Genomic DNA, 24,614 nt, shown 5'->3' on the forward strand with positions numbered 1-24,614 from the left:
TTGCCCAGACGGATGTGAGAGCGCTTCCTTTCCTGATGGTGCCATCTTTGACATCTTCCTTCCCTCTTGTGTCTGCTTTCTTCATAACCTGCCCCAGTTCATTCCCTTCAGACTCAGTTCCCCTTCTCCTTTCACTCCAGTAATGGTTCCAGGTGCTTTGCAGGAACAGAAGGGCCAAATCAGCAATTCCTCACTTCTCCCTACAGATGGTTGTTAATAGCATCTCTTTCTCGAATTTATTTTTTTGCTTCTAGGAGTACTATTCGAATAACCTCACACTAGATCTTATGAAAGAATGCCTAGAATTGTCTTTGTTTTAATGAAGAAATTAACAGGCAATTGAGGAATTTATTTTTGTGTGGTGGGGAGGTATGTATTTGTACTTCTACTCCTCGGAGATAACACTCTTATCAATTATATAATTGATATAATTGATTCCTTCCCTACAAGGTTTCAGTGGAGAAAAGAAAAAGTGGAGAGGTGGTCTAGAAAGGAACTTTCCTAATGGAAAGTAAGGGTGACTCAGGAGCACAGATGCCAGAATTGACACGAAATTAGGGAATCTGAAGATGGACTCTCAAGAAGAAAAATGAAGATACCACTGCCAAGGGAGAAAGACAAGTAATGAGGAAAGCCAGGGATTGTTGCTATTAAGAGACTGGACACAGCGCTTTGCTTCTTAGAGCACCCCGCCCCTCCCTGGTCCCGCTTCCTTGGCGCTGCTGCTCTTGCTGTGTGGATGCCATCGGTTTCCTGGGCTGCGGTGGGTGTGCTCCTAGTACCTGGCTCATGGGAAGGGAGAGACACAGACCTCCCTCACATGCTTCCAGGGCTGCACAAGGAGGAAATGTGCTTTTGATAACTGATTGGGAACTTGAATGCAGAAAAGCCAAACTTCGCTAAACCTAATGTTGTTGTAATATTAATACAGTCCTAAAACATAGACCATGTTTTAAAATCTAAATAATGGATTTACAGTTGAGGTTTGGAAAGCATCTTTTTGTACATTGGGAACAAACTGCCAACAGAATTTGACTACCCTCTTGGTAATTGATTCTCCAAGCATAGTCACAGCAACCAGGTTTATTTTGTACTCTCTGCCTTTTTCTTGGTGATCTCATTCAGTCTGAAACATCCCGGGGAGTGTGTTTTAAGAAAACATAGACTTTCCGTGTCTTAGTTTATGTCACAAAGTGAGTGAGAACATCAGTGAAACAAAGAACTGAGAATTGGACTCAGGAATTTAATTCCCAGTCTACTGTTGTGGTTACTTTTTTTTTTCCTTCATATTTTAGGATGAGCAATCAAAGGTATTTTCTGTACTACTACAGAGAGAAAAGAGATTTACTGTCGAACAGCAACTCATTTCTAAGTTTTATTTGAGTGCTTATTTTTTCAAGCAGTAGCAATCACTTTGGTAATAGTGAAATGTAGCACAGACCCCAGAGTCAGACTGACTGAGTGTGAATCTTAGCCCTACTGAAGCCACTCTCTGCCGTAGTTTATGCATCTGTAAAATGGGGATAATTATAGCACCGACTTCATAGAGCTGTTGTAACAGTTAAGTGAGTTAACGTATGTCACATGCTTACAACCTATCTGACACATAATATAAAATTCGTGCTTTTATATTTTAAATGGTAGATGTTATAGCCTTTACTTCATAAATATTTTTTCTCAGTATTTAAAAATATCTAAGGGGTAAAATAGGATTTTTCGAAGTTCTCTGAAAATATATGTATAATACATGGGAGAAAGCCTTTTTCATTGCTTTACGTATTTTATTTTATTTTTATTTTTTTTCGGTACGCCGGCCTCTCACCATTGTGGCCTCTCCCGTTGCGGAGCACAGGCTCCGGACGCGCAGGCTCACGGGCCCAGCCGCTCCGCGGCATGTGGGATCTTCCCGAACCGGGGCACGAACCCGTGTCCCCTGCATGAGCAGGCGGACTCTCAACCACTGCGCCACCAGGGAAGCCCTACCTTATTTTAATATGTGACATATGTGTATAGTCAGTGCCCTGCTGTCACCACTGAGCAGCCCTGTAACAGAACTGTCCTGCACGTGTGTCTCTGACGTCACGGACCCTGGGTCCAAAATGGGCATTCTTTGAGTTGCTTGTCCACCGGCCATGATGGATTTGCATTGATTCTCCCACACATTTTGCCCTGGTTCTCTTTGTGGCCAGTGGCACGCATTCATGAGACAGCAGGCTTTGGAAGAGACAGACACTAACCGACACTTACTGAATAAAAGCTGCTCTCTTGACCTTGTTAATTCTAGGTTTCTTTGCTTTTGAGGATTATTATTTTTAATGTACCTAAGTTTTTAAAAAGTCACCTTTTAACTTTACAAAATTATGTAATTCTTTCCACAAGTGAGTTTAGATTTTAATATCTATGTATAAAATACACACATGCATGTGTATATATGTGTTTGTATATATATATAATTTTTACAAATCTGACTTGTTTGTTTTCAGACATCTCTTCCCCTCTGATATAATCTTGGTATCTCAAGGCATCGTCCTAGGGGTAGTCTAAAAGTTTGTAGGTATTTCTACCTCTGGCTACTTTGAAGTAAATAATTTGAGATGACTAATGTGCTTGCCTAAGACATATTATCTTTATAATAGCAATTTTATGATCATGCTCAATTGCAAATATCATTTTATTATGGTAATCACTGTTATTTTATTGCAGTAAGTATAATGTCTAGTGTTGATGAAGCAACTTTATCAGGTTTTGAAATTTTGCTATTTTTAATGCTCTTTAATTATTTCCTTTATTACCTGATTTGCTTTTCCTATATTTAATTGCTATGCCAAAGGATTCTGAATGTGAAATTCTGGAATTGTAACTAAGATTCTGGCATCCACTCTTACGCATGGACAGTCTTTTACTGTGGTATGTGCAAGGTTTTGTTCCAGCAAATGTAGTATCTGTGGGCCCTTTTGTTTTGCAAAAGAATGTAGCAAATTGAACTTCAGTATGAGAATGTCAGTTTGTGGAAGCAGAATGTAAAAAAGCAACTGTGAGGGACTTGTATCCAGAATATATAAAGAACTCTTATGACTCAACAATAAAAAGAAAAATAATCCAGTTTAAAAGTGGGCAAAGGATTTCAATAGACATTTCTCCAAAGAAAATAGATAAATGACAATAAGCACATGAAAAGATGTTAAACATTATTAGATATTAGGGAAAGGTAAATCAAAACCACAGTAAGATACCACTTCACAAAAAGACAGACAATAACAGTGTTAACAAATTGTGGAGAAATCAGGTCCCTTGTACACTGTTGGTGGGAAGATAAAATGGTGCAGCTGCCTTAGAAAGCATTCTGGCAGTTCCTCAAATGTTAGACACAGAGTTACTGTATGACCCCACAATTTCACCCCTAGGTGTATATCCAAGAGAACTGAAAAAAGCTTAACACATACATATATACGTACATGTTCATAACATCAATGTTTATAATAATCAAGAAGTAGGGAAAAAGCCCAGATGTCTATTAATGAATGAATGAATAAAATGTGGTATATCCATAAGATAGAATATTATTCAGACAGAGAGAGGAATGAACTATTGGTGCATGTTATAACATGTATGAGCCATTTTTTCCCTCAGATCAGATAATTTTTACTGATGTGCTTGATGTTTGAGTTACACTATATTTTATAGTCATATTATACAACATACATAATATTGTTAATACATAATGTTATTATAAGGACTAAGATATTAAACATAGAATACTTTGCTTTTAAAAAACATTCCAGAATCAACACGCATGAACCTTGAAAGCACTACGCGAAAGCAGCCGGAGACAAAAGACAACATATTGTATGGTTCCATTTTGTATGAAGTGTTCAGAATAGGCAATCTCTAGAACGGAAAGGGCAGTAGTTGAGGGGCAGGGAGGGGACATGGAGAGTGACTGCTAATGGGTGCCAGCATTCTTTTTTAAAAAAATTTGTATTGAAGTATATAATTAACATATAACATCGTATTAGTTTCAGATGTACAACATTACAACATAATGATTCAACATTTGTATACATTGCAAAATGATCACCCACCATAATAAATCTAGTTAATATCCATTACCATACATCGTTACAAAATTCTTTTTTCTTGTGATGAGGACTGTTAAGACCTCTCCTAGCAATTTTCAGATATGCAATACAGTATTGCTAACTCTAGTCACAATGCTGTACATTATATATCCCCAGGACTTATTTATTTTTATAACTGGTAGTTTGTACCTTTTGACCCATTTCACCCATTTTTCCCCCACCTGTGCAACCACCAATCTGTTTTCTGTATCTGACCTTGGTTTTTTAAATTTGTTTGTTTGCTTGCTTTGGTTTTTAGATTCCACATATAAGTGAGATCATACAGTATTTGTCTCTCTGACTTCGCTTGGTATAATGCCTTCAAGGTCCGTTTCATTCTTTTTTATGGCTGGGTAGTATTCCATGGTGTGTGTATGTATGTGTGCATTTTATTTTTTCATTTACCCATCGATGGACACTTAGGTTGTTCCCATATCTTGTCTGTTGTAAATGATGCTGCAGTGAACATGGGGGTGCATGTATCTTTTCTAATTAGTATTTTTGTTTTCATTGGCTAAATACCCAGGGTGGAATTGGTGGATTATATGATTGTTCTATTTTTAATTTTTTGAGGAACCTCCATACTGTTTTCCATAATGGCTGCACCAATTTAAATTCTCACCATCAGTGCATAAGAGTTCCCTTTTCTCCATGTTCCTTCCAGCTCTTGTTATTTCTTGTCTTTTGGATAATAGCCATTATAACAGATGTGAAGTAATATCTCATTGTGGTTTTTATTTGCATTTCCCTGATGACTAGTGATGTTGAATATCTTTTCTTGTGCCTATTGGCCCTCTGCATGTCTTCTTTGGAAAAATTTTTATTCAAGTACTCGGCCCATTTTTTAATCTGATTATTTATTGTTTTGCTGTTGAATTTTATGACTTCATTATATAATTTGGGTACTAAACCCTTATCAGATATATGATTTGGAAATATTTTCTCCTGTTCAGTAGATTGCCATTTCATTTTGCTCATTATTTCATTTGCTGTACAGAAGTTTTTTAGTTTGATGTAGTCTCAGTTGTTTATTTTTGCTTTTGTTGCCTTTGCTTTTACAGTCAGATCCAAAAACCCATGGACAAGACCGATGTCAAGGAATTTACCACCTACGTTTTCTTCTAGGAGTTTTATGGTTTGAGGTCTTATGTTCAGGTGTTTAATTCATTTGGAGTTAATTTTTGTATATGGTGTAAAATAGTGGTACAGTTTCATTCTTTTGCATGTATCTGCCCAATTTTTCCAACACCATTTATTTAAGAGACTTTCCTTTCCCCATTGTATATTCTCAGCTCCCTGTCATAAATTAATTAACCACATATGTGTGGGTTTATTTCTGGGCTGTCTATTCTGTTCCTTTGATTTCTGTGTCTTTTTATGCTAATGTCATACTGCTTTGATTACTTTAGCTTTGTAATGTAGTCTGAAGTCAGGGAGCATCGTGATGCCTCCAGCTTGGTTCTTCTCCCTCAAGGTTACTTTGGCTACTTGGGATCTTTTGTGATGCCATAGGAATTTTAGGATGTGGTTTCTATTTCTGTGAAAAATGCCATTGGGATTTTGATAGGGATTGCATTAAATCTGTAGGTTGCTTTGGATAATATAGACATTTTAACAATATTAATTCTTCCAGTTCATGAGCATGGAGTACCTTTATTTGTGTCTTCATTTTTTTTCATCAGTGGTTAAATTTATTCCTCAGTATTTTATTCTTTTTGATGCGACTGTAAATGGGATTGTTGTCTTATTTTCTCTTTCTGATAGTTTGTTGTTAATGTACAGAAATCAGCAGATTTCTATATATTGATTTTGTATACTGCAACTTAATTCATTTATTCTAACCATGTTTTGATGAAGTCTTTAGAGTTTTCTATGTATAATATCATGTAATTTGCAGATGGTGATAGTTCTACTTCTTCCTTTCCAATTTAGATTCCTTTTATTTCTTTTTCTTGCCTAATTGTTCCACCTAGGACTTCTATACCATGTTGAATAAAAGTGGCAAGAGTGGGTATCTTTGTCTCGTTCCTAATCTTAGAGGAAAATTTTTAGCTTTCATTATTGAGTATGATGTTAGCTGTGGGCCAGCTTTCTTTCTGAGGTGATGAAACTGTTCTGGCATTAAATAGTGGGGATGTATGCAAAACTCTGCAACTATACTAAAAACCACTGAATTGTACCCTTTAAAAAGGTGCATTTTAGGGAATTCCCCAGTGGTCCAGCAGTTAGGACTCCTCGCTCTCACTGCCAAGGGCCCAGGTTCAATCCCTGGTTGGGGAATTAAGATCCCACAAGCCATGCGGCATAGTCATAAATGAATGAATGGATAAATAAATAAATAAATAAGTCTCCCTTTAAAAGAAAAACTGCATTTTATAGTATGTGAATTCTATTTCCTGAAGCCTGTTACTAAATAACTGAAATAATGGTAGCCACTGCTTTTCCTAAAGTGTACTAGTGCTCAGATTTCTGTTAGTTCTGTGGATGTTATGTGTGTACATGTGTGTACTGAGCAAATATGATAAGTGATAGGATAATATCACGTTGTGTAAGCAATGAAATGTTATATAATATTTTTGGCTCCAAATTCTCATTTGTTACTTGAACTTCATGGAGACCTTAGGGACTTATTTATCTAAATAACCACGCTGCTTTTACTAAAGAATACATCCTTTTATCTCTGGAAGTTAATATTGCAAGTGATTGTATTATAAATTGTTACCTTTCTTTTCTAGGATTTCCTGAGAAGACAACAGTCAAACAGCGTTATCGTCTACTTGGAAATAGTCTCAATGTGCATGTAGTAGCTCAACTAATCAAAATCCTATGTGAATAATTTTTAAGTAACTCTGAAAGATGGTGGCAGTATTCCATTATATCCAGATAATAACTCTGAAATTCTTTTTTGAATTAATTTTGACAAAATTCAACTAAATTATCTTATTCTCTCGTTAATAAGAATTTGGATTTATCAGGAAAATGCCATTTTGTTTCCTTAAGTTTATATTACTGTGTTTTGTAAGGTGAAAATTATTGTTATTCTTTAGGAGAATATCTTTTTATATGAAATTGTTGAATATATATGTAAAATATTCCCTTTATAATATTACGGTATAGACGAATTTAGGAACATTAGAATTTTAATGTCTACATGAATATTTTGTAAAGTGTCATAACAGGTGTACTATATGAACTTGAGAAACTGTATATTGTGTATGTTAATTAAAGAAGTTGCTTTATGAATCTATTATTTTACTTTTCTAAAATAATTCTTCCTATTTCTAAAATGATGATTCTAATTCTGCCCTGTTTAAAATATTGAGTGTTTTACTTAATTTCAATTTTTTAAACATTCCTTTATTTTATCTAAACAAATGTGTATAATATTTTAGACCAAATTATCATCATTTACCTTATACAACAGTCTGAAGAAAATCTCAGAAATAGTAATGCTAATTCTTGATTACCTCTCCATCGGTATGCCATAGAAAGTGTAGGTGCACATTAGTTAATTATCTTTAATTCTACTTCCTTCTGAAAGACAAAACTCACTGTCCCTTTTTCATTTGTACATACCTACCTGTAGTTTGCTATCTTCAGAGCTTGCTTTTGTCTTCCTTTTCAGCTTCTTGTTGTAAGTTGAATTTGCCATCATGATCTAAGGAATGTAGCCCAGCATTAAGATTTTAGGGAGGGAACTCTGCCCTCTGACCCCATTCCACATACCTATTCTGTGAATTAACTTTTATAACTTTAACTTTCTCTGACTCTCCCTCTCCATAGACTTCTTGGAATTAGGACTCTAATCAGACTAAATCTTGCATCATAAATCCTGTGGTTTTGATTTTGGTGATAAAATCAAGTGACAAATAGAAGAGAAATGAGAAGAAATAAGATGAGAAATTTTGTCACAAAATTTTAATTCCTATTTTTATTCTTAAAAAACAATCATCCTGATATGGAAAAATTGGAACCCTATGCATTACTGATGGGAATGTAAAATAGTGCAGCCTCTATAGAAGATAGATGATAATCCCTTTAAAAAAATTAAACACAGAATTACCATGTGATAAAGCAATTCCACTTCTAGGTATATACCCAAAAGAATTGAAAAGAGGGACTAAGATATTTGTATACCAATGTTCATTGCAGCATTATTGACGATATTCAGCTGTAAAAAGGAAGGAAATTCTGACACGTTACAACATGGATGAACCTTGAAGACATTATATTCAGTGAAATAAACCAGACACAAAAGGACAAAGTCTGTATAATTCCATTTATATGAGGTATGTACAAGAGTCAAATTCATAGAGATAGAAAGTAGACTAGTGGTTACCAGGGCTCAGGAGACCAGGGAAATGGGCGTTCATGTTTAATGGGTGTAGAGTCTCTGGGGGAGGTGCAGAAGTTCTGGAGGTGATGGTTGCACAACAGTGTGAACGTACTTAATGGCACTGAATTGCATGCTTGAAAATTGTTTAAATGGCAAATTTTATGTTATGTGCATTTTATCACAATTAAAAAAAAAACATTCCCCACCACCATTTTTTCAGAAGAACTCATAGATAAATATGGGAGTAGGGAAGCTGTAGACCAATGCATATATGTATCAACTATCAGTGTCTACATTTAGTGTATGTGTTTAAAGATAAACCTTAGTACAAGTCTCGTAAATGATAGTATACAGCTATCTGAAATCACTTTGGCACACTTTCTCTGTTTTCCTCACTGATGAAAAGATTCTTACCAATAAGAAGGTTAAGAGTTTTACTATGATTATGCTATAATTATAGTGTCCTGTGCCCCACTGTGCAATGATACAACAAAATGTGTTGAGTTACAGTGCACCAGGCAGAAACATATGAAGGCTCTGTGGCGACATGTGCGTACAAACTAGGAGATAAAATATAGCTTTGTGAAAAATTTTAAATTATTGAAGTACATCCATGGGCAGATCATGATTCTTGCCCTTAATTAATTATATATAATAGCAAACACAAAATTCATACATTAATGAAGATATATTTACCGGAGTATCACTTAATTAGCATATATACACATCTTGGAAATTCTGATATTTGGACTTACTGTAAGCTTATTCAACATTTTGGAAAATATAGGCTCTCCTTTTAAAAAAACAATAATTAAATCTTTGCCATTTCTAACAGGAAACTGATTTTTTGTTCTCCCCTTTGCGTCGCTTGTGCTCTTTTATTTCTTTTTTTAATTTTTAAAAAAAATTTATTTATTTATTTTGCGCATGGGCTTTGTCTAGTTGCATTGAGCAGGGGCTACTCTTCGTTGCGGTGCGTGGGCTTCTCACTGCCGTGGCTTCTCTTGTTGCGGAGCATGGGCTCTAGGCACGTGGGCTTCAGTAGTTGTGGCACGTGGGCTCAGTAGTTGTGGCTCGCGGGCTCTAGAGCGCAGGCTCAGTAGTTGTGGCGCACAGGCTTGTTGCTGCACAGCATGTGGGATCCTCCCGGACCAGGGCTCGAACCCGTGCGCCCTGCATTGGCAGGCGGATTCTTAACCCCTGCGCCACCAGGGAAGCCGCCACTTGTGCTCTTCGAAATGGTTTGCCAAATAATCATAAATTATTTATTACCCTACTTCATATTTTTAGTAAGTTTTCCATACCTAAATATAATGCATGAGACAAATCAATTTAAACCGAATGAATCATATTGGAAAATGATTTTGAAGAGGAGCTATGTAGTCATAGGAGAAGGAGCCAGTGCTTGATCATCTTAATCCTTAGTGGCAGGCAGTAGAGCCAAATGATGAGGGCGGTGAGTCACCCTGTTACTGAGGGATCAGCTGAAACCTCTGCAAGTTCAGAGTCCCCTGAACATTGTGTTCTGGCTAGTAAATCAGACCTGCACAGTAGGCACTGCCCTGTGCCTTGAAAAGTGAGAAAATACCACTGACTATCAACCAACTTGCTCCCCCTCACAAGACAGAGCCTTTTAAGGAGACAAAACCAGTAGTTGAGATTGTGAAAGTTGATGGGCCACCTAGCACTAAAATTATTTTTTTGAGGTATTGGGCAAGATTCTTTAACAAAAATCACAGTTTGTCTTTTGTTCTAACCTCAACCTAATTTGGGTCAGAAGTTGTTAAATTGTAGGAGGCTTTTGAGGATAGATGAGTGAAGCTAAGCACAAATGAAACTGGTTTGATTCTAGCTCTAGCAGTACACAGTAAAGAAGCATCCGCCATATGAGCCAGCCTCAAGCACGTGCTGAAGGATGCGTTCTGTGGGCCAGCTGCCGTGTCTGCACCCAAACTAAAGTGGCTCTGGTTGCTCGTTGTTTTTTTTTGGTTTTTTTTTTTTTTTTGGCGGTACGCGGGGCTCTCACTGTTGTGGCCTCTCCAGTTGCGGAGCACAGGCTCCGGACGCACAGGCTCAGTGGCCATGGCTCACGGGCCCAGCCGCTTCGCGACATGTGGGATCTTCCCGGACCGGGGCACGAACCCGTGTCCCCTGCATCGGCAGGCGGACTCTCAACCACTGCGCCACCAGGAAAGCCCTGCTCGTTTTGTTTTGATAACTTTATAATTTAAAATCAAAAGTTAGAATCAACAACTTCCCAAATAAGCCAAGATAACACAATAAGCCCATATAGGTAAAGTAGTTAAAGGATGTTTTTCTGAGTTGGTTATGTTGTTGAAAAGGTTAACTTTTCATAATTTGGTTTTCGGCTTGGAACTATGACTGTTTGAGGCCACCAGTTGTAAACTGACTTGCTAATAGCGTTGGGCTTTGAAATTGAGTGAGTGTTGTAGGTTTCAGCAGTTTCTTATAGGCTGTGATTGACCTGGTTATATAATTTTTCAAGACAGCCTTGGAACTTCCCTGTACTGGAATTCTCTTCTTCTCAGGTTCTACTGTCAAAATGTGCTACATACAGCTGTCATATCACCTTCTTAACATGCATCCTTTTTGACCCACCTCCAATCCAATCTATTCTTTCTCCATTCATCATACTCACCAGGATGTCTAGTTATGCCTATAATACCTCACTTGGCAAAGTTCCTTTGCATAGTTTATTAAAGAGCAGTAAGAATCCCACATATGTTCTTCAACTTCAGATCATACTGGTCAGTCTTTCTTTACCATTTTTCCTCTCCTGTCATTCGTTCACTTTGCTGCTAAAATTTTAAACTTCGTTGTTTGTTTTTTTTTAAATCCATTTTCCTGACCTCTCTCCTTGACTTCTAAGAACATTTTACACTAAAATACTCATGCTCTTCAAAATCTTACACAACCACGACCCAAACTACATTACTATTTTTGTCTTGATTTTTGAGTTTATTCCTTTTAAAATTTATTTGTTCAACAAATACGAGCATGTGCAAAGAACTTTTTTGGCTTCTTAATCCCCAAGTTCTCAAATAAATTTGTTATATATTTACCGTAGGTTCTGAGTGTTATTTTCAATTACATCCAACACTTATAACTCTCCCTCAAGTATACCATACTTGATTCCTAAAGCTTCCAAAATCTTGTTTTTTCTACAAATCTGAATTTAGATAGAAATTTTCACAAAAACTAGAAGATAGGAAGTTACTTTTCTGATAGAACTCTTCTTTATAGCCCTAGGGTGTTCTCATTTATCTTCTTATACATACTTTGGTTTCACTGTTTACTTCAAGTATTTGCTCTGTATTTTATTTTGTTTGTATCTTTATTCATATCAGGGCAGATTTAAATTATGAGTGTAAATATGGAACATGTTTCTTTAGCCAAGCTGGCTCTATAATCAGATGAGATCACCTAAAGAAGAGTCTAAAGAGAGAACAGAGAGTGGTTTGGAGCTGAACTTTATCCGTTCCTGAAGATGCAGTCCTCAGATTTCTCTACCCTTCAGTGTCCAAGCCATTTTTCTCAGAGATCTCACCCTTTTCTGTAACTACTTTTTTGCTCACGACACCCAGAAAATATAATTTTGACTCAAATTGTTGTTATTTTGCTTACTTAACTACTTAGGAACTTAGCTAGTTCCTTACACAAGTACAGTTAAATTTTACACACAAAAAAAGATTGAAAATACCTACTGGAATGTGATGCTCCTTGTGTAGTAGATACAGGTTGAGTTTGCTATTTGAGAACTCATCCTTTGGATGAACAGACAATAAGCTTGATAGTTACTATACTTTGAATTGGTTTAAAATGAAAAATATTCCATGGTTTAGAGAATGTAAACTTCCAGGAGGGCAGGGATTTAATTTTTTTTTTTTTTTACTGCTACCTTCCCAGTGACTGCAACAGTACCTGGTGCAAAGTAAGCACTCAATAAATATTTGTTAAATGAGTGAATATAGTCACCATACTGGATCGATATAGAAAATTCCAAAGGCTGTCATACTGTGGAATTTAAAGTGTCTTTAAGTCACTTTAATTGGTGTTATCGCTACTTCCTCTATTAACAGAGGAATAGCCAAATTTACTCAAGTTTGGAATATATGATTTAAAAAATAATTCTAGGATAGAACTTGGGGTTTTGGCTTTGGGGGAAGCTGTGAAGATATAAATTTTTTAAAATACTGTATTCTGACTTGTCCAGACAAGAGGGAAGACTCATTTTTCCTGCTCCTTCCTGACAAGTACAATTATCAATTCTGGATAAGTATGATTATAAAATAATGCAAGAGACATCAGAAAGAAAACTCTGAAAGGTGTAAGGAAGAAAACAAACCAGCTAAGTACTCCCACAACTGGAGGGGGGGCATAGTTACAGGATGTCTTATCACCTCCCACCCAACAGAAGAAGGTAACCCAGGCTTGGTGTTTCCTGACCACCAAGCTAGCAACATAAGGGAGCCCAGGATGGAACAGGGGTCCTGCTGACAACACCAGGTGGGTCTGATACAACCCTCAAGGGCATTGTATAGGGATCCCCACTGGCAAGTGTCCAGGGGAAGCATTACTCCCCTGGCAGGTCCAGGGTCCTCTCACTTGTTGAGAGACCCTGAGCAACCATGGAGCCCTGACAAGGGGCATTCTGCTACAGGAGTGTCTGACCTAGAAGTTTTCATCACCATGAGCAGGGGGCTGTCTTCCCCCAACCTAGAGGTACCAGGTGACTTGTCTTGGGGAAAACTTCTTTCCCCTAAAGTAATACCATCAAGGACCACTTTGAGCTCCAGCAGCACCAGATAGACCAAGTTAACACTGCAAAGGCTCTGAAATTTAAACTGCCACTGGAATCATAGACCAAAAGGTAGGCCAGGGCCTGCATGCTAAACATAAACATAGTGACTGCCTGCTAAAATAAAAGATTAAAATAGAACCCAGAGTCTTCTAACATAATAGACGAAATATCCAGGATATAATCTAAAATCACCTGTCATACCAAGAACCAAGCAAATCACAACAAATAAGAAAAGACAGCCAACTGATGGCATCTCCAGGATGAACCAGGTGTTGGATTTATCTGACAAAGATTTTAAAGCAGCCATCATAAAAATGCCTTAACAAGTAGTTACAAATTCTTTTGAAGCAAAAAATAGAAAGGCTCCCCAAGGAAATAGTTAACAAAGACTTTTTTTTAACGTTGATAAAAAAACCACTATTTTTGTCCCAGTTTTTTTTAAAAAAGAAATAAAGGCAATTATATAACTGAAAAATACAATAGCCAAAATAGAAAACTCATTGGATGGGTTCTATAATAGAATGAAAATGACAGATGATAGAATCAGTGAACTTGAAAATAAGCAATAGAATTAGTAAATCTGAATAACAAAGAGAAGACTGGGGAAAAATGAGACTCAGTGACCTCTGAGACAGTAATAAAGAGCCAACATTCATATATTTGGAGTCCAAGAAGTAGAGGAGAAAAAAGAATAGAGCTGGATGAATGTGCAAAGAAATAATGGATGAAAACATCTCAAATTTAGCAAAGAATAAATATGCAGATTCAGGAAGCTGAATGTACCCCAAACAGGATAGGCTGAAAGAAATCCATGCAAAGACACTTTATAATTAAACATGTGAAAACTAAAAACAAAGAAAAAATGAAAGCAACCAGAGAGAAGGGACACATTACTATAGCAGAACACAGTTTGAATAACAGCAGATTTCTCATCAGAAACCATGGGGGCTAGAAAGAGGTGGCACAACTGTGCCGAAAGAAAGAAACTGTTAACTGAAAGTTCTGTGTCCAGACCGTCCCACAGGAATGAAGGGGAGATAATGGTATTCTCAAATGAAGCAAAACTATGGGTAGGTTGCTAGGAAACCTACCCATAAACAATGGCTATTGGACGTTCTGCAAACAGAAATGAAATGATAAAAAAAAAGGCATCTTGGAGCATCAGGAAGGAAGAAAGAGTAATGGAAAGAGCAGAAGTATGGATACTTACAATAGACTCTGCTTCTCCTCATGAATTTTATAAATCACATTTGATGATTGAAACAAAAATGATAATACCATCTAATGCTCAAGACAATATTTAAAAGTGGAGAAATTCAAGGAACCTAAATGGAACTGAGATTTCATTTCACTTAAAGTGGTGAATTGCTGATAGCAATCAACTGTGATGTCATGTACGTACAGTATATCGTTATGCCCAGAGCAGCAGCCACTGCGAAAACTGTGCAAAGAAATGCACTCAAAACCACTACAAATAAATCAAGATGGAATCCTAAGAAATATTTAAGTAACCCACAGGAAGGCAAGAAAAGAGAGAGGAATGTGAAGCAGAGGAAACAAACAAAAATGATTAAATGGCACAAAAGCTCTCCCAGATCGATAAATGTCTTAAATATAGTTGGTCAAAATACAGTATTTAAAATACAGAGATTGGTAGAGTGGATTAAAAAACATCATTTAATTATATACTTTGATAAGAAACCTGCTTCAAATGAAATTATTTAAGTAGGTTGAAAGTAAAAGATGGTAAAAACAAGACCCACCATGGGAATCTGCCTTAATAATTTAATTCAAAAGGACGGCAGTTTATAGGAATGAAGATATTAAACATAGTGAAACTGGAAGCAGATTAAATGTGTTACAATAAGGCAATGCTGAAATACAAGATTGTGAAACCAGTCAATAAAATATGCAACGAGCAGCTCCTTTGACAAACAGTTTGGTAGTTCCTCAAAACAGTGTGTTACTATGTGACCCAACAAGAATGCTCGTAGGCATATTCCAAAGAACTGAAAACATATCCACACACAAACTTGTACATGAGTGTTCATAGCAACATTATTCATAATAGCCAAAAAGGGAAATGGCTATTGTGTTCATCAGTTGATGAATGAATAAACAAAATGTGTACATCCGTACAATAGATTCAGTCATAAAAAAGGATGCAGTACTGATACATGCTACAACACAGATGAACCTTGAAAACATTATGCTAAGTGAAGGAAGCCAGTCTTTGAATATTCCATTCAATGTAATATAGTTATATTACTTTTATAATTAAAAGTATTCTTTCTATCAAAACCAGTACTCTATTCCACCTCTACCTTGGGTAATCTAGCTTTCAAGTCACTACTTCATTTGCAGCCTGATGGCATATAATACCATCTCCTCCCCAGACTTTTTTCCCTCCAGGACAAAGGCTGTATCTTACCCAGTTCTGTCTCCTCAGTGCCTCTCTCAGATGCTGACAATCAGGGGGTACCTAACAAATAATTGTCCAATTAATCTGACTTGAATATGAATATGCTGAGTATTGTAGCAGAATCATTATGTCTTTCATGACTTGGGGAATTGCTGGAATAATTCTATCTGTCAACCTAAACAAGAATAGCACATTAGATGTTATAAGGAAAGTATTTAATACCACAATTGTGTGTAACTCCTAGGGGATTGTTTATGCCTTCTCTAAACACAGTTTAGGAATTGTTGGCAAAGCCTGATTTAGTAGTACTTCTGTAATAAATACAGCCCAAGCCGCTATTTTAAGAAAGAAAAATACAAAGGGACAAAGGCTTTGGTTTTTACAGATCTTAGAATAATGGCACTGAGTAGGAGTGAGAAGTGCGGTCATCCCAGCCTTCTTCCCACCCTTGATGACAACACCTTACATGTTCCCACAGTCTGCGTGGCACTCCAATTAATGCATCCCCTGGGAATGATGGCCCTTTGTAAGGCATCAGCCTTGTTAAAACACTCCTCCTGTCATCGATCACGTCAGTGAAGCAAAGCCTCCCACCAGCAGATAAAGATGCCTCTGTGAACTGCTTCTGTTTGTATCTCTCCAATTAGAAGTTCACCACAAGAGGCAGTTCTGTAGCTGCCAAGTATCCCTAGACTCTTTTGTTTCCCCTCATTTTACCATTCTCTTTATTTTTTTAATAGATCTTTATTGGGGTATAATTGCTTTACAATACCGTGTTAGTTTCTGTTGTATACCAAAGTGAATCAGCCATATGCATACATATATCCCCGTATCCCCTCCCTCTTGCGTCTCCCTCCCACCCTCCCTATCCCACCCCTCTAGGTGGTCACAAAGCACCGAGCTGATCTCCCTGTGCTATGCGGCTGCTTCCCACTAGCTATCTATTTTACATTTGGTAGTGTATATATGTCCATGCTACTCTCTCACTTCGTCCCAGCTTACCCTTCCCCCTCCCAGTATCCTCAAGTCCATTCTCTATGTCTGCGTCTCTATTCCTGGCCTGCAACTAGCTTCATCAGTACCTTTTTTTTTTAGGTTCCATATATATGTGTTAGCATACAGTATTTGTTTTTCTGACTTCACTCTGTATGACAGTCTTTAGGTCCATCCACCTCACTGCAAACAACTCAGTTTTGTTTCTTTTTATGGCTGAGTAATATTCCATTGTATATATGTGCCACATCTTCTTTAGCCATTCGTCTGTTGATGGACACTTGGGTTGGTTCCGTGTCCTGGCTGTTGTGAATAGAGCTGCAGTGAACATTGGGGTGCATGTCCCTTTTTGAATTATGGTTTTCTCAGGGTATCCCTAAACTCGTCTTCCTTCCCTCCCCCGCATCCCCGCAGTGGTGAATTTTCAGTTGCTCTCTTCCTCTCATCAAATACAAAATACTGTTACAAAAATGCATTTCCCCCTTTTCAAAAGGTTAGAGTAGCAACTATTTGCCCCTACATGGCTACAGTCACTTACATGATTGTGTTAATACAACCTGGCATTTTCTTTGATTATAGTATGAAAGGTGTCTAAATCTTTCACTTCATTGCCTTGTTCAGGGAATTTTAGGAGTCACAGAGTAGAAAACTTATTTTGTTCTTTTTAGGTTACCTTGGAAAGGGATGTCAGGTGGGTTTACCCGTGGTCCACATCAAAGATAACCTCCGCTTTATGGCTTCACACCTTCATGGAAATCAAGCTTGAATTCATCCAGCAGAGGTGCTGGAGTCCTGGGGTCTTGAGCTGTGGGAGGTAGGGAAAGCTGTATTGTGTCCCCCCTGGCTTTTGGAGCCATGAATTCTAGCAATGTATGCCCTCTGCTGTGTGCTCTGTCCTTAACCAGTCTCTGTCTCACAATGACACAAGACTCCCCAGTACACAGACGCTGTGTGTGTGTTTGTATATATGCCATTAGCAACCTCTGTTCCTTATGTGAAGCTTTGTTCCTCTATTACATTCCTCCCTCTGGCTATGAATTTTCTGATTATATCCTCTTTGTTTATGCAAGGATTATTGCACTTAAAAAAAAATCTGAAAAAGAAAAGCAAAAAAGTCCTCCAAACTCTCAATAATGAATAACAAGATCTACCTCCTCAGGAAAATCTCTGCCAAACCTGAATTATTCAGATGGTAATGATTAACCCATAATGCTTTTTCATTCTGCTCAAGGATAATTGCAATCATTGTAGTAATGAGCATGGAGAACAAATGTCTGGATTGTGTTCCGAGTCAAGACCACACTGCATTCAAAAAGGTCAGTTTATCGCAGGAGTGGATTTGGTAATTTACTAGGAGGTAATGCATTTTCCATGAAATGAGCAAATGAATAGTTTTAAACTTACATCAATTTCCATAATTATTTTATGTGATCCTTCATGGAAAATGAATAGACAATTGGAACAATATTGTATTGTTCAGACATTTTGTAGAAAATCACAAAAATTGGCGTATGTAAATGTACCTTTCAAGCAATCTGAGTTCCCCGAAAAAGAGAATGAGTTAAGTGTCATAAAGGTTGAGAGAGATCATTATATTCACAGATGTTTCCATTAATGACTAAAACACGATTAATTCTACAATATTCTGTTTTAAACTGATGTAAAACTGAAAAGGGACCAAAGAAAGCACCAAAGCCACATTGAAGCTATAAAATGAGATGGGAGCTAGAATATAGGGTATGAGAACCTTGCCATTCTTCCTCCAAGGCACCTCTTCATGTCAACCCTCTCTCCCTATTCTCATGACTCCTCCACTGATCCAGCCCTCCAGATAAGTTCAGCTGGCCTTCTGGAAATTTCACGTAAGGATTATTTAACTCAAAATACAAGAGCAGCTCCCCATTAAATAAAAAAATTAAATCAAAATTCTTCAACCGGCCACTTAAGGCCCTTCATCAATGCTGCCACCTTTACCCAACCACCTCTCTCCAAAATGACCCTCCTGGATTTGCAGAACCACTACAGTATGCCCAGACTGGGTTCAGGACCTCTTTTTCAGTTTGGTTCGTGCTGTTTTCCTAAAAGCATTTTAGTATGCACTTTGTCTCGTGTGTCTTACCCATCTTTATAATGTTGCCTTATCACAGTGCTCTAGATTTGTACATATGCCTTTATTGCAAGCCAGAGAAAGTCATGACGTTTACTTCTTTGAATTTCCCTCATTGTTGAGGATGTCATATGTCTGCAGTAAATGCTTATTAAGACTGTAAAACCATGGGATTTAGATGAAACTAGTAGGAATGAAAAGTAAACCTTGGTATATGAAATAAGTTACAGGGATTATATTAATACAGAATTGAGGTACTCTCCAAGAATTTGGAAAAAAAGATGGAAGACAAGGGGCTAAATAAAGTCTACACACTTAGCATTAAAATTTCCAGCAAACTTTCCTTATCCAGGTAGAAAACTGGTGTATTTTTTTTTCTGAAGAAATTATATGTCCCCAGGGGAAAAAATATCTTCAAAAATTGACAGTTGGTGTTCGCCCAATGGAACTGTCAGCTTGCCATTCAACCACCCATGATAAAGTTTGCTAGTTACGAACACCGTCCATCACCGTCCATCACACAGAGCTTATCATCCACTCTTTAGTGTTTTATTCTTAAATTTAAATGAACACATAAGGATAAATAGGTATTTGAGGAGAGCCTCTGATATGAAATAGAAAGATCTAAACAAGCAAACAGAAGAAGAAGAACTTAGAGAAATCAGAGACCATGCAGTAAACTTCAAAAAGCAGCTATAATATTTTTAGAGTAATAGGAGGAGATGTTACAATACAAAATAAGAATGAGTTTTTGAAATTAAAAATATGCCAAAAATTAAAAAAATCAATATACATTTTAAAAGATAAATAACAAAGATTTCTTAGTAGAACAAAAGAAGATAAAGAAATAGGAAATAGAAAAGGAAGTTATGGAAAATTAGAAGACCAATCTAAGAAAAAATAGAAATACAGATGCACTTGTGGAGACCATGTGACTCTTTTCTGGAGTGAAGTTGCCTTCACCCCCTGGGTCAGAAAGAGAGGGTCTTTGTAAAATGTAGATGTGGATTCTGTAGGTCTGAGGTTGAACCTGAGATTTTTGCATGTCTGACAAGCTCCCGGGTAAAGGCTGTGCTGGGTCCATGGACCACACTTTGAGTAGCAAGGCTGTGGTCTAGGCCATCTCTGGATCTTCCCTACACCCACCACTGATATCTAAACCATTTGCAGAGTGGGGCCTTGAGGCAGCGGGGCAGGACAGGGGCGGGGTGGGGTGGGGAGGAGGTGAATATTCCTCAGATCTCTGTGCACCCAAATCTGAACTCTTTACCTTTTCTCCAGAACCTCCTTCCCTTAATTATTCTGTCTTATTCAATTATTGACACCTCTATCCTTCCAATTTCTCAAGCAGGGAACCTGTGCATCACTTCCCTCCTCTCTCTTAACTGCCCTAATCTATTTTTCTGTAGATCCTGTTTCCTAAATACCTCTCTCACTGTCTCCTGCTCTCTCTGCCACTGCCTTCAAACAAGGCCTCCCCAGGTCACACCTTAGCTGTACCACAACTTCCTCACTACCTCTGGGTCTGAGACTTGGCTCTGCAGGGATGCCTGTAGAATGCAAACATGACCTCCTATGTAAAATACCCTCATAATTCTCCATTATTTAAAAATAAAATAAGATCTAAACTCATTAAAATAACATTTCCTGGTCCTTCTGGACCTGACTTCCTTTCCCTTTAAAAAATTTCATCTCCCACAAACACACACTGTTGCAGCCACGTTTAGCTCTCTTGTAAATGGAAAGCTTTGGATGTACCATTTTCTCTGTCTGAGACTCCCAATCCCCCTACTTTGCCTGGAGAACTCCTATACATTCTGTAAGACTCAGCTGGCTCTTGGGAAGCCTGCATTGCCCTTCCCAGGCAGAGGTAATTCTGTTCTCTATTGCTTTTGTTGTTGTGTTTTTGTTTTGGTCCTTATCAACGTTCTGATTACAGTGACGCCTTCTTACCCAGCAATTCCCCTCATGTGAACTTCTAGTATACTGGAATTTACTTTCGTATATACTTTTGATGACCACAAAATTTTCCTTTGTGAACTGAGTCACTCATGAATTTCGTTTGTGCATTGTGTTGAGGATTATTAGAAATGGTGGGGGCTGAGGATTCAAATAGAAAAAGGAGGTGAAGTGAATGGTACAGAAGAAGCAAGGGGTGTACAAAGATGTCTTAGAAAAGTTAAAGGAAGAAGAAAGGAGAAGATAATTCTGATTCTTTTCTGTAAGGAGGGAAGGAGGAAGAGAAGGGAGCTGATAGTTCTGTAAGAAGAGCTAAGAAGCTGGGAGGAAGAGGAGGGAGGAAGGTGACACCAGGGGGCAGGGTTGGGAGCACAGGTCAGCAGGCCATGCATTATTGATTAGTAACACACTGCCCATGGAGATGGAGAAGCAGAAAAAACCCCAACTCCACGTACCATGTGTAACATCTGCAACAAAGCAAAACACATTGGCATGCACCTTGTTGTAGATGCCAAAGACTGGAAACCAAGAGTGCAACAGACCTCTTGACAAACTTAAGGTGTGTAAGTGTCATGGATATTATTAGTGTTCTGAATTAATAATTTTATTTTAATGAATGCAAAAAAACCCGTGTATTACGGCTTTCTCAGGTGTACTCTCACACTCGGTCCCCTCCCATGGAGCAGCTCCTAGAGCAAACCCTCCCTTTCTCTGTTTTCTCAGCTCCACCTCGAGGAGGAGTTTGTTCCCTTTGGCTTGCCTGCGCTTGGAGACTCTAGGATTTAGATCTAATCTTGCTTCCCACCCATCCGTGGGGAGCTCTTCCCTGCTTCCTGGCACGACCTTGCCTGGTTCTCAGACATCAGTTTGCTTTTGCCTCACATCCCCAGCTGCAGGTCAGATGTCCCCTTCCTCACTCAAAGTCCTCAATGCATGTCTCTGTTCTGGAATCCTCTTCCATAAAAGGGGAGATTAGACACCCCTGATATTCCTGGTGCCCATGGTTTTTAAGTCAACTGTGGATTCTTCTATCATTTCTTACTTTAAGAAACCCAAGTTCAAGTGTAGAAGAAGAAGGAGGGTTATACTTATTTACATGATAACCACAGTTTACATTTAGTGGACACTTATCAAATGCCAAAGACCGGATGTGTTAAACATTTTGTATACTTTCAGTGCTGTTATTATTATCTTTCTGCTGATGAAGAAACAGAGCCACATGGTCAGAAAGTGATGGAGCTGGATTTTGAACCCACATGAATTATCTTCCCTAGACCTGACTTTGGAGGGGAAAATCTGCAACGTATTTCACTTTGTATTCCTACCATTTTGTAGAATGGCTAATATGTAAAGGGCACATGAAGAATCTTTGTGGAATGCATTCTGAATTAGGGAGGAAGTGGGAGCTCTGCCAGCCAATGAAAGACAGGGTTTCAGGTTAATAGAAGATTTACTCTGGGAAAAGGAGAGAGGAGAATATTCACCTTCTAAGTCTGAGGTCATGGATTCTAAAACTATCTTAATTTGTCTTTGCTGAAGAAATTCCGAATAAGGCAGGTAAACAGGATGAGTGATAATGGTGTGGAAACAGCGACTGATTTTTATATTGCTTCCACCGAATCACATGCAGACTGTCTGACTTGTCTATTGATCTCAGCTAGAGTTGAGCAGGTGGGCTGGATGTAAAATTCCCTAACTCGTCATTCCAAAGTCAGTCAGACCTTGAAAGCATATTTCTTTCTTTTCCTTCTAGCATGAGGGACAATTAGGAATTGGATGGCTAGATTGGGAGCAGAGAAATTATCTTTACTTTGTTTAATAATAAACACATTAGTAACACAGGAAAATTCTGTTAAAAAAAAGTAAGTTCTTACTGAAATCATGCTGGAGACATCTGTTATTGCACTTAACAAATTTGCTGAGTGCAAGTAACCTTTAAGAAAATAGAATCATGAAAATAGTTATGTTCAAAGCTCAGAGTTAGAATTGTCCTTTGTGTTGGAGGATTCTAACCCATCCTATTTTATCCTGTTCTTAAAGTTGACAAATATTTCACGAAGACAAGATCTCCCTCCACCCCCGCCCCCATACCAAACTGTTAAGCTTTTAAACAAAGCTTGAACTAATGAAACTTTAAAAAAATGTATTCAACTTGAAATGCGCTGTGGTATGACACCTGTTTCTTAAAACGAATAACAGATAACAAAAAACTCATCAGTTCAGTATCACCTCAAGAAAATAGCAGCTTGCCCGCTAGTTTTGCTAGTTTTGTTCTTGTGGTTGAATAGAACAGGTGTAAAACAGTTACATCTCTCCATAATATCAAGTTGCAGAGCCTATTTAAGGGAGTAATTTTTAAGTTCAATGGTATTACATACCTTCACATTGTTGTGCAACCATCACTACTATCTATCTCCAGAACTTTTTTTCATCTTTCCAAAGTGAAACTCTGTACCCATTAAACAATAACTTACCATTCTCCCTACCCTGCATCTCTGGAGACCACCATTCTACTTTCTGTCTTTAGGGTCTTCATATGAGTGGAATCATGCAGTATACGCCCTTTTGTGATTGGCTTATTTCACTTAGCATAATGTCTTCAAGGTCCCTCCACGCTGTAGCATATGTCAGAGTTTCCTTCCTTCTTAAGGCTGAATAACATTCCATGATATGCGTGCAACACATTTTGTTTTTCCATTCATATCGGTCAGTGAACACTTGGCTTGCTTCCACGTAATGCTGCTATGAACATAGTTGTCCAAATATCTCTTTGAGTTCCTGTTTTCCATTCTTTCGTGTATATACCCAGAAGTAGAATTCCTGGATCATATGGCAATTCTCTGTTGAATTTTCTGAGCAACTGCCACTGTTGTACAGTAACTGCACCATTTTACAAGCTCACCAACAGTGTACAAGCCTTCCGATTTTTTCATATCCTCACCCAGTACTTACTACGTTCTGCTTTTGTTTGATAGTAGCCATCCTATGAGTGTGAAGTGGTGTCTCATTGTGGTTCTGATTTGTATTTCCCTGGTGATGAGTGATGTTGGGTATCTTTTCGTGTGTTGTTTGGCTATTTGAATATCTCCTCTGAAGAAATGTCGATTTTCTTTGCCCATTTCTTAATTGCTTTATTTGTTTTTTGCTGTTGAGTTGTAGGAGTTCTTTACATATTCTGCATATTTAACCTCTTCTCATATATATGATTTGCAAATGTGTTCCCATTCTTTGAGTTGCCTTTTCACTCTGTTGCTAGCGTCCTTTAATATACAGAAGTTTTTCATTTTGAAGCAGTCCAATTCATCTATTCTTTTTCTCTTTTGTTGCTGTGCTCTTGGAGTCACATCAGAGAAATCATTGCAGAATCCCATGTGATGAAGCTTCCCCCTATGTTTTTTCCTAAGAATGTTATGGTTTTATCTCCTATATTTAGGTATTTGGTTCATTTTGAGTTAATTTTTCTATATAATATAAAGTCAGGGTCCAAATTTATCCTTTTGCATGTGGATATCCAATTTTCCTAGAAGCATTTGCTGAAAGGTGGCTACTTCTTAAGCAAGAATTGTTTTAGTGGATGTTTCCAAAGCAATTTCTTACCATTTCAAAGGTCGAACAGATAATGATTAAGTTGTGCATCACTTAGAAGTAGATTTTGACCTCTCACGAGTTGAAGAGTCCTGAAGATCTAAGATCATTTACATCCCTCAGGAAGAAGAAATAACGTAGCCTTCTAGGGCAAAGAAGGAAGATATGAAAACTGCAGGACATCCCACTGGTCAAAGTACGTCTGCCTGGTTTGCTTTTTCCAAACGGCCACACTCAGTTGGGTAGAGCGGCCTCCCTCCTACCTGACAACC

At 37.8% G+C, this 24,614-nt stretch overlaps 1 protein-coding gene across 8 annotated transcripts in view; it reads left to right on the forward strand.

Annotated features, from left to right (window-relative positions):
• Positions 1-11,541, forward strand: part of TRDMT1 (tRNA aspartic acid methyltransferase 1) — a 63,963-nt gene extending 52,422 nt beyond the window's left edge. For 6 of the 8 annotated variants that reach the window (XM_004278607.3, XM_033403473.2, XM_049706546.1 and 3 more), the window contains one exon: positions 6,854-7,365. In XM_004278607.3, the coding sequence (XP_004278655.1) occupies positions 6,854-6,954 (101 nt within the window). In that variant the 3' untranslated portion in view covers positions 6,955-7,365. Of the gene's footprint in view, positions 1-450; positions 7,366-8,270 lie in introns of those variants that run through there. The other 2 variants (XM_049706544.1, XM_049706545.1) reach the window with 2 other exon arrangements.
• Positions 11,542-24,614: the final 13,073 nt, after the last annotated feature.

The sequence above is a fragment of the Orcinus orca genome, chromosome 2 (assembly GCF_937001465.1).
Source record: "Orcinus orca chromosome 2, mOrcOrc1.1, whole genome shotgun sequence".
In the NCBI taxonomy this organism is placed as follows: domain Eukaryota; kingdom Metazoa; phylum Chordata; class Mammalia; order Artiodactyla; family Delphinidae; genus Orcinus; species Orcinus orca.